Source organism: Urocitellus parryii, chromosome 10, assembly GCF_045843805.1.
Source record: "Urocitellus parryii isolate mUroPar1 chromosome 10, mUroPar1.hap1, whole genome shotgun sequence".
NCBI classification, from domain to species: Eukaryota; Metazoa; Chordata; class Mammalia; order Rodentia; family Sciuridae; genus Urocitellus; species Urocitellus parryii.
The window spans coordinates 125,327,713-125,339,483 of NC_135540.1; the positions used below are offsets into that span (position 1 = coordinate 125,327,713).

General features: G+C 33.5%; 1 protein-coding gene across 1 annotated transcript in view; it reads right to left on the reverse strand.

The window, feature by feature from the left end:
• Positions 1-11,771, reverse strand: part of Tbc1d19 (TBC1 domain family member 19) — a 132,668-nt gene that overhangs the window by 320 nt on the left and 120,577 nt on the right. The window contains exons 19-20 of the mRNA XM_026403122.2: positions 5,511-5,626; positions 853-923 (exon numbers count right to left, since the gene is read on the reverse strand). Coding sequence (XP_026258907.1) covers positions 853-923; positions 5,511-5,626 — 187 coding nt within the window. The remainder of the gene's footprint in view (positions 1-852; positions 924-5,510; positions 5,627-11,771) is intronic.

Here is an 11,771-nt window from a genome sequence, read left to right on the forward strand (position 1 = left end):
GAAAGCTACAACTCCCCTCTTTTCTGAATGCATTAATGTTAGTACGTGTGCACAAAGCTAAAATGTGCAGTAGAAAATAACCTAGACCTTCACAGCCTGAGCCTTCTTCAAATATACAAGGTAGCAAGAGTTTATAAGAGGTCTAACATTTCAACTTGCTTCTATAAATAAACGTACATTATGAATCCTAGACCCGTTATTATAGTCTAAGGAGTAACTGACTTCAGGAAATCATTTTGAGATGGAATTAATATTTATTCAGTTGCAAGACACATAAACATCCTCTTCCCTTTAAATAAAGCATATTGGCAGCTATTTTAAGGATAAAATTTGCATTTCTATTAGTGGTAACTAATAGAATAATATGGTAAGCCCTATTAATTGAACCATATTTCGGGTGTAAATTGTACCATTGAAAATAAATCAGCTTTAAATAACTAACTCACAATAAAGATAACCAAAAAAGCTGATATGTCTTTATTATTATCATCCACACACACACTCTTTAACTCTCTCAACTGGCTTTTCTCTATTCTATAACATATGAATGTAAACAATAATAGGAAAACATAACACAGCTTTGATAGTTTCTATTAAAATTACTACGTATCTGCTTGTATAATGGTAATAATGGTTTTCTATAATAAACTCATATATGGTCCCTTCATAAGAAGGTTGTTTTCAAGGGATTTAGGGAAATATAAACACTTAATATTAGCTCAGAACTTATAGGTTTTACCAGAGTTAAAAAATGGGCTACAAGTGTGTCCTATGCATCAGATACTAAAGTGACTGAGCCTGGCAATCTCTCAGGAACTATTTCCATCCCATCTGAGTGAAACTTATCCTTACTTCAGCTGCAGCCAGTGATGTCACCTCCATCAGGTTCACTGCTCGGAAAGCAAACACGGCAGCTGCCAGGACTGGAAAAGAATGCACACTATTTCAACTGCAGGCCTACTCAACAGCTGGCAAAGTTCCTGCTATGCCCACAAGACACTCAGAAAGCTCAGGACCAGTGCTTGACACAGCTGCACCCCTGCATTCTGAGTTAAGGTCTTGTGATAAAAAGAAACTGTCTACCGTAGAGATCCGTGACTGAAGGCTAGACAAACTGTATGCCAGTTCAGGGAAAAGGAAAATTCAGTGGTCCTAAAATAGTCATTTTATACAATGTTTCTTTCACACCTACAACTAAATTATAACAGTTTTTACATGGCATGAAGCTCTAAGGACTGTCCTATAAAATAAAGATTTATTTTGACACAGGTGTTTCTTATTAATGCCTTGGGGAGCTTCGGGAAAGTCAATGAAAGTCAAATTTGTAAGTATATCAGATTGCATTTTATATGTACCCAGGAAGTTTCCTGATAGAAATACAACTTTTTTTCTGAAAAAATACTTTTATAATATTTGATTATATTTATATTTTATATACTCAGCATTGATCTCTTCATGTTACAAATGGATATTTCTGTGGGAGGACTGCTCTGGGATTGATCTTGACACATTAATGTTGGCTAAAGGAAAAGGAAGATGAAAATTTGAAAAGTGGATTATAGAACAATTTGAACTTCAATAATATACATTACATAGAAAATACAGATATTATTTCCATTCAAAATCTACATAAGGGCTGGGGTTGTGGCTCAGCGGTAGAGCACTTGCCTAGCATGTGTGAGGTGCTAGGTTTGACCCTCAGTACCACATAAAAATAAATAAGTAAAATAAAGGTATTGTGTCTAACTACAACTAAAAAAATATTTTTAAAAATCCGCATAAGGTAAAAGTCATGCTAAAATTAAACACTTATTAATAAATAAATTACCATAAAACTATATGTGAGAATGAATCATGAACAATAGAAGAACCCATGTAAAGTAAGAGGTAGGTGATCCAGATAAGGAGATGGAATTGCCTGGAGACCGTGCTTGATTTCTTCCCTTTATTTCTCCCATCACCAGTGGTAGTAGTGCTTTCTCAACTCATCAATTCATTGAAATTTAGGAGACTAGTTGTGATAGATATTAAGAATTATTTGGAACCTGGTTCTAGGTATATTACAAACTTCATGCAAACGTGAATTTTTAAAAATACATTTTACTATGAAAATAATAATAGTTAATTCTTATACAAATTCTATAAATTAAATACTATTAGCTCAATTTTCCTAATGTAGAAACTGAGGCACAGTGAGCTGTGGGAATGTTTAGAGTCACTCAGGTAGAAAACAGCAGAGCCAACAGTCTTCTCTGGCTCTGCATCTATGCACCTAACCACTGCATGGTGCCACTAATGGGACTGAGGTAAGCAGTAGTCACTCATCCCTGACATAAAAATCCATATGCTTTCCTATGCAGGATGTGTTCTTCTGCCCCTCAGAATGGTTCCACAGAGATGGCATGCAGGATGACACCATGGTGTCCTGGCCATGGCAGCAGGTGTTTTGTGCTTGAGGAGTGGCTATCAGGAGGGAGGCTTCTTAATTTCCCAAGGCAGGGTGGGGTGCAACCAATGATTGGGAAGCTCAGGCACTTTTTTAGGGAACAAGAGATTTTGGAAAATCTGGCAAAAACATTAGAACCAGTTAGAGGAAAATTCTCAAGAAAAAAGCATAGTAGTAAAACAAACTTTAAATTCAAATCATCTGCAACTATTCAATGTGTAACAAGAGATTTGGGACAAAGAATTTTTCTTTAATTGAAAAAAAGAAAAGTATTTGAAAGTCACGGAGCTCCATGTTTATAAGCATATCAAAGGAAACCATTTTCTATGGGCCAGTTATGTAGCTTCCTAATATCTGGACTCATAGGAGGAACTAGGAACATGATCATTACTGCCTTGTCTTGTATAACTGAACTGAGTTGCTGAAAGCTTGACAGGACGTGCAAATTTTCTACCATATCAGAAAAGACCTTTACATGGTGGGAAGTTGTTTTGCCAAGAGCAGATAAGAGAAGGGGAAGAAAGAAGTTTACTAACTGACCTCAGCATCCACAATGTTTATGTGCTCATAACCTTTATTTATCTTGTGTCACATCACAGAAGTTCCTTTCTGTTTGCTTCATGTTTAATCTGCCCAGTCCTTCTGCAGAACAGGTTTGTTTGCCAAGGAGAAAAGATCTATACTTCTGGATATTTCTGATCAAAATCATGCTTTGTACAAAATGTGGACATTGTAATATTCATGCCTTATCTTTTAAACTATTCTCATTAATTATACTATTATGAACATGTATACCATTGCTTTAAATTGTTCTTTAAAAGGCTCTAATTTGCAATTTAAGCCAGAGATATTTATTAAGATATTCTTAAATACCAATAACTCACTTGATCCAAAAAGGTGGTCCCAAAATACTCATACTAAAAATGTATGAAATAAAATGAATTTGGGGCTGGGGTTGTGGCTCAGTGGTAGAGCGCTTGCCTAGTGTGTGGTGAGGCCCAGGGCTTGATCCTCAGCACCACATAAAAATAAATAAATAAATAAATAAAACAAGGGTATTGTGTCCAACTACAACTAAAAAAATATAAATATTAAAAAAAACGAATTTGTATACTTCCATATGAAATTATCTACCCCTGTGGCTTTTTACCTGAATTCCATGAGAGGGGAATTCAGATTTATCCAGTTTCATTTCTAGATGTTCTAGAATTCTTTCCCGTTGATTTTTAAAAAGACACTCAGGTAAAGTAGATGAATGAAATAGTGCAGATTACTTTTCCACCTATTCATCAGTATGTTTTTCATTAATGTATTTAGCTCATAGCATAGTGCCTGGTTTAGAGAAAATACAGTATTCCACAGACATCTATTTCTTTTTTCCTTTAGGCTGCTAGAAGGTGATAAGGCATAGGATGAGAGATTTTAAATTGAAAGAGGCCTCGAAGGCTTTCTAATTCAATATTTTTTTCAAGTTACAAAACCTCTTGATTTGTCAGGTGACAGTTTAAGAGCTCTTTCTACTTTTGGAAAGTTCTAGTTATTAGAAAGTACTTTCTTATACTGAGCTTCCTTCTTTTAAAGTTTTAATTTTTTTGAAATGATATCAAATGCTATATATGATACTCATAAAAGTATTTGGCATACCCAGAGTAAGGCTATTTGGTGAACTGTCTACAGTCCTGTCACTTGAGAAAATAGTAGCAGAAAAGGAGGCTGCTTAGTTTGGAAATGGAAGACTTTAGGGAGAGGTGAGGATACAATAGTAGAAAAAACATAAAAATAACCTTGGTTTATAAGGAGTACATTTAAACAAGTCATATTATCCAGAAATGAAATGGACCTCCTGCTAAGGCACACATTACCCAATACTGAAGGGTTCAAACAGAGGATAAGAACTACTTGTCAGAAATGTTTGAAAAAGTTACCCTGATGTCCTCTAGCATTCCTTCTATCTCTATATTACACATATCACTGTCATTTGGTCAAAAAAGAAGAGGGAAGACCATTTTTTTCTCACTCATATTTGTATGGGCTTTAAAAAAAGCTGAGAGAAGGATTCTAGGAGTTAAAAACACCCCAGTCAGTGAGAATCTCTGATTACAACAGGGGTGCTATTTATCTTCATGGTACTTTATTATTATTCTAATTTTCCTTTTTAAAATGCCACCCAGTTATTATAAACCTCTTAGCATTCAAAAAATGTTAATATGGTACCTTGAGAATATTTGAGCCATATTTTCCTTCAACTAAGCAATATTTCCAATGTAGTCCACACAGTGATTTTAAAATATTAAATATTTCAGGTAAGGAAGAAAATAGTAGGCCAACTTTTCTGCTATCAACCTATTGTTAGGAAGATTTCCCAATTATTATTTTTGTTTCCTGATAATCCCAATGATAAAAATAACTGAGTCTATTGCACTTAAGAGAAGCAAAATAATATAATGAGTGTGTATGTTGTGTTATAAATTTGCTTTGATGTATATCTTTTGCATGAACTGCTTAATTATTAATTAGAGATGAATCTGGCTTCCTGAAAAAAAAAAAAACAAGAAAAATTTATTTTTGTCAAGAGAGAATACCCAAAAGGGCAAATTCAGACTCTAAAACATAAGTCACAGACTATTAGCAAAACACAAAAAGTTTTGAATCCAGTATAACTTGAGACCCAGAAGAACTAGATTTCAGCTCTGCAGGGAAACTCAGTCTTGGTTTGGATTTTAGGTACAGTTGAGTAGGGTACAGAGAACAAAATGCTAAAGAAGCTGCCCAGAACTCACAGGTGCTGGGACTCAGTAAGTCCTGGCTAGACTAAGAGACAGGTGAGGAAGAGAGAGAGAAAAGGGCTAAGAAAGACAAACTAGGAGTAGACTGGTATTGGGCAATTAAAAGACTGAAATATCGACTTCAGAATCTCTGTACTTATCTTCTAAACCAGATAAATATATTAAATGTTTATACATTAAAAATTATACAATAGTAGACTCAATCTCCAATTGTTAGAAAGGAAGGGGACCTTACCATAGAAACAACATGTATTTCATAAAAAAGTATTTACTCTTACCAGCAAGAATTTCCAGAGAGTTATATCCTAGGATTCTATCCCACAAAAGCAAAAGCTGGTCTGTAGCTAAGTATCCAGAGAAAGCTCGAACCATCCATTTAAATGATATGCGAAGTCTGTAGGAAGGAAAAATGAAAATTAATTCTATCATTGGATTTTTTTTTCCTCACAAAAAGGCAATATCAGAACATCCCATCCAAATAATATTAAGGCGATCCTCTGAGAGTCTTAGAGATCACCTGGATATTTAAAACTCCAACCTTTCCCTAAAAGCTGCAAAAGGGCAGCAGTGAGAAACTCCAAGACTTCAAATTAATATTCTTAAGCTATTAAGAGAAAGATGTTGTATGCTGGGACCTCCTTTATGTTATATCTAGTCTTTATAAAAACTACATCTACGTAATGTTTTCCCAAGTATAATCAATGAGCTGATCTTCTAATAGTCTTAATTTCAGGCAAGCCAAGATAACCTGAATTTTTATTCAAAATATTTGCTCATTCAAAGGTTTCATATATATTTTTGCAATTGTTTATTTATGTACTTGAATTAAACAATCTTACTTTTCACTCCTGTTTCTGTAAAAATATTTAATGTTTTTTTTTCTCATGAAAATTCTTGTTTTCTAATAATTATATTTTAAATTGGTACATTATAATTATACAAAATAGTGGGATTCACTATGACATATTTACACATACACATGACATAATTTGGTCAATTTCATTCTGTAGTTCCACCCCTTTCTCTCCTTTCCTCTCTCCCCGTCATTCCCTTTCTCTAGTCTATTGATCTCCCTTCAAATTTCATGAGACCCCCCTACACCGCTCTTCCTTTTTTCCCTCCACATATGAGAGCAAACATAAGACTCTTGACCTTCTGACTTATTTTGCTTAACATAATGCTCTTAAATTTTATTCATTCATTTTACTACAAATAACTTATTTCATTTTTCTTTATGCCTGAATAAAACTCTATTGTGTGTGTTCTTAATCCATTCATCTGTTGATGGACACCTGGGCTAGTTCCATAACTTGGGCATTATGAATTATGCTGCTATAAATATGGTCATGTATGTATCCCTATATTATGCTAACTTTAATTCTTTGGGATAAATACCAAGGAGTGGGATAGCTGGGTCATGTGATGGTTCCATTATTAGTCTTTTGAGAAATCTCCATGATTTTATATTTTTTCAATTTAATAAATTATATTCCTACATTTCAGTCAAATGGCTTTATAGGATGCATAAAATAAAATAATGGACAGGAGTTTTAAAGCACAAATGGCTTTACAGCTATTAACAGACCTTGGAAAAATATTTCTGATTTCAAACCCTTCATTTTAGAGAGGAGGTTATCAGAACTCTGAAAGATCAACCAGAAAATTCAATTAAATTCCATTTCTGCTACAAAAAATTCTAAGAAGTATGAAATCCCACTATTTGTAAGTTACTTATATTATAATTAGTTTCTCTCTGAAACCAGGAAATGAGCTCCTTGATTCTAGTACCTCGGGAGATAACAATCCCTCATCAAATTGATAGACACTGATAAATGCTAGTCCAACTATTTGTTGGAATTACTCTAACATTATATTGCTAAATATCTGTACTACTTTCTTAAGAAAGCAAAAGAGAGCTAGGTATGGTGGCACACACCTGTAAACCCAGGGGCTCAGGAGGCTGAAGCAGGAGGATTGCAAATTCAAAACTAGTCTCAGCAACTTTGTGAGGCCCTAAACAACTTAGCAAAACCCTGTCTCAAAATAAAAAAATAAAAAGGGCTGGGGATATGGCTCAGTGGTTAAGTGCCCCTGGGTTCAATCCCTGGTACCAAAAAGAAAAAAAAAAAAAAAGGCAAAAGAGACCCCAAGGTTCTTGGCTGCTGTCACAGTACTAATTCTCTTAAGACTAAAAAAGACCCCCAAGTTTCAGAAACTTCTCAAAACCAGATAACTATTGGCCTAACATGATGAAGTGCATTTAGGCAATAGTATTGACAAATTAAGCTTTTTTGTTGGTTTTAATGTATCTCCTTATAGACACAAAGAAGCTTTTGGCCATTGGATACCTTTTTTTTAGAGAGAAAGAGGGAGGGGAGAGAGAGAGGAGGGGGAGGGAGAGGGAGAGGGAGAGAGAATTTTTTAATATTTATTTTTCAGTTTTCGGTGGACACAACATCTTTATTTTATTTTATTTTTTTTTTAATATTTATTTTTTAGTTCTCTGCGGACACAACATCTTTGTTGGTATGTGGTGCTGAGGATCGAACCCGGGCCGCACGCATGCCAGGCGAACGCGCTACCGCTTGAGCCACATCCCCAGCCCACAACATCTTTATTTTATGTGGTGCTGAGGATCGAACCCAGTGCCCCGTGCATGCCAGGCGAGTGCGTTACCACTTGAGCCATATCCCCAGCCCTGGCCACTAGATATCTTAATACTTGAAAATTGCATTTGACTTTTAAGTCTAAATAAATTATTATCTTCAACTAGTTTCATTTCACTAAAATTCTGAATGTATTATACACACACACACACACACACACACACACACATATATATAACATATAGATACACAGAAAACAGAACATCTGTTTTTTTTTTTTTTAAATGAAGCTTACTGGGGTATAATTCATGTTAAGTAGAATGTGCCCTTACAAATGTACAGTTCTATGAGTTTTAATAAAGAAGAACCAAATGAAAATTGTAGGACTAAAAAATACAATAACCCAAACCCAACCAACCAACCAAACAAACCCTAAAACCCCAGAGAAACAAAAAACCAAATTACTAGATAGATCTGATAGCAAATGGGAAAGTCTGAGGAAAGAATGAATTTGGGTATAGGTCAACAGAGAAATGTCTAATCTGAATCATAAAGGAAAAAGTATTGAAAAATAATGAATAGAGCTTTGAAGACCTTTGGGACATCATCAAAAGTTAACATTTATGTCACTGTAATCTCAGAAGAAAAGGAGAATTTGTATGGTACAGGAAAAAAAAATTGAAGAATTAATGGTTGAAAACTCCCCAAATTTGTCAAAAGACATAAATATATAGATTTAAGAAGCTCAACAAACCCTAAACAGGAAAAATTTTAAAAGTCCATGCCTGGCTACATCATGATTAAACTGCTGAGAAAAAAAGATCTTGATAGCAAGCAGAGAAGGATTAAAATTATTTCTTACTGTAATGTTTAGTAGAATTTGCTAACAAAGCCATCCAGGCCTGGAGTTATTTGAAGTATTATATGATTACTTAAAGATATATACTTTAATCATATGGTACCTATTGAAAACAATTTTTAAAAAACAGTACAAATAATAATTCAATAGCAGAATAAAATTGAATAAAAACTACTCAAATTTCAAAAGTAGGCAGAAAAAAGAAAAGGATAAATGGAACAAACAGAAAACTCAAAATAGTACATTCCATACCAATAACATTATACTATCCATTTAAGAAATAAAGGCATTGATAACTGATAGGTTAAAAGTTAAAGAAAGAAAAAATATATCATGAGAATTCTAATCAAAAGAAAGTTAGAATGGCTATATTAATCAGGTAAAGTACATTTATTACTAGGAATAAAGAATGACACTACAAGATAATAATAGTACCACAGTTCTTCTAAAGACAGACTTTTGAAATATGTAAAGTAAAAACATATATAACAGTGAAAGAAGATGACAACATCCACAATTATAATTAGAGACTCTAATATTCCTTTCAATAATCAATAGGAAAAGTAGATAGAAGTATGTTGTCTAACTGTAACAGAACTAAAATATAAATCAGTAACAGAAAGATATTATTCTTTTCAAATATTTAGAAATTAAACAATATTCTTCCATATAATCAATGGTCAAAGAGGAAGTCACAAGAAAAATTAAGAAGCATTGTGAATTGAATGAAAATGAAAAGACAACATATCAAAATTTATTAGGTGGGGTAAAGTGGTATGTTGAAAGAAATTTATAATATTAATGCTAAAAGGTCCCAAAGATCTAAACACCAACTTAAACAAGTAGGAAGACAAGAGCAAATTAAGCCTACAGCAAGTATAAGGAATAAAGAATAAATAAAATAGAAGAAATCAACAAAATTGAAAAAGAGAAACAAGAGAAAAATCAATATAGCCCCAAACTGGTTCCTCCAAAGATGAATAAACTAAATAAACCTTTAGCCAGAATCATCAAGAACGAGAGATGATACAAATACTAATCTCAACAATCAGAAAGGCGAAGTCAGCAATGACTCTACAGATATGAAAACATAAGTAAGAACAATTAGGGAATATTATGATTAATTATGTGTATAAGTATAATAACTTAGATAAAATGCATAAACTACAGAAGCTCACTCAAGAAGACATGAATAACCTGACTAGTTCTATAGTTATTAAAGAAATTAAACTCAAAATGAAAAACCTTCCAATTGGATCAGTTCATTATGAAAACCTTTGAAAAACTGATTTATACTATGACTATAGGAATTTTAATATTTCCTTCTCCATAAGAATGTCAATGTTTGTCATAAGTCATTGAAATTTGTTCCTTTTAATGATTAAAGTGTATAAATTAGACTAGGAAAAAATACCAGAGTTTTAGTTTTTTAGCAATAAACTAAATGTGCTCAATCTAGTGAAAAAAAACATAGTGTACAGAAGACAAATACTACATTATTTTATCTCCCCTTAACTCTTTCAGTGGCCTCAGAGTAAAGCTCTTTTCAAATGGGGTCTTTTTAACAGAGAAACATTGTAGCTCAGAGGAGAAGACAGGAACAAAACACTGATAAATCATTTTGAAACTTCAGACATGGTATTTAAAAAGAGACAAAACCAGGGACTGGGGGTGTAGCTCAGTAGTCGAGCGCTTGCCTTGCATGTGTGAGGCACTGGTTCAATCCTCAGTACCACATAAGAATAAATAAATCAAAAATGAAGATATTGTGTGCATCTACAAATGAAAAAAATATTTAAAAAACGAGACAGAATCTATAATATTGAAGTCCAGAGCTATTCACCTATAACTAATACTGAGATCAGAGAAGAAAATTCAAACTTCTAGAAGGAGAAATCATAGGACAACCATTAGGTAGTTAAACAATTTGGTTTCCTTTAACAAAAGACTTTAACCTGTAGAACTTTCACAGGATGTTCTCTGATCAATTTATTCTATCCTGGCTTAATTTTAGCATTATCACATTTCTCAGGTTGTATTTGTTTCGACAAATGTTTGCCTCAGTTTTGACTAATATTTTTCCTTATGAATAGAAATTAGTTCATTTTGGTGATTCTTGTACCAGAGATAAAGAGCCTAATGAATAAGATTTTATTAGGATTTTAGTAATTCTTTCAAGAATTTTTTGCACATTGCAGTAACAATTACTACTTGATAATTATTATTTTATAATAATAAAAACTGTTAGCTTGATTTTACTGAAGAATTACTATATATTTGAAAGTGCTTTACCATGATGAAAAAATAGCTTTCTGATGTGAAACTATTCTTGTGTGTGTGTGTGTGGGGGGGGGGGGTTGCTTTGTAGCTTTTATTAACTCCACAGTGAAATCCTATGCTCCTGAAACTTAAGAACCATATTTCTATTTAATTAACATACATACAATTATACATGAAAACTACCAATAAACACTGAGGCAAGCAGGGTGTAGTGGTGCACACCTGTAGTCCCAGTAGCTTGGGGGGCTGAGGCAGGAGGATTTCAAGTTCAAAGCCAGCCTCAGCAACTTATCAAGGCCCTAAGCAACTCAGTGAGATACTGTCTCAAAATAAAAAATAAAAAGGGCTGCAGAAGTAGCTCAGTGGTTAAGCCCCCTGCGTTTAATCTCTGGTTCTCCCTGCCCCACAAGAAAACAAAAACAAAAAACAAAACTGGGGTAAAATAAGGAGATTTTTAAGAAGATAAGGTTGTTGTCAAAGAAGCGTATCATTAATTCCCTGAATTAGAATTTACTTGGTTCTTTGTTTTTTAATACTTGTGTTACTTTTATTATTTATTTAATTTTTTGTTCTTTTTAGATACACTTGACAGTAGAATGTATTTTAATATATTATACATACATGGAGTATAACTTATTCTAATTAGGATCTCATTCTTGTGGTTGTACATGATATGGAGTTTCACTGGTTGTGTATTCCTTTATGAACATAGGAAAGTTATATCTGATTCATTCTACTCTTTCCTATTCCCCTCCCCTCTTCCCTTCATTCCCCTTTGTCTAATCCAATGAATT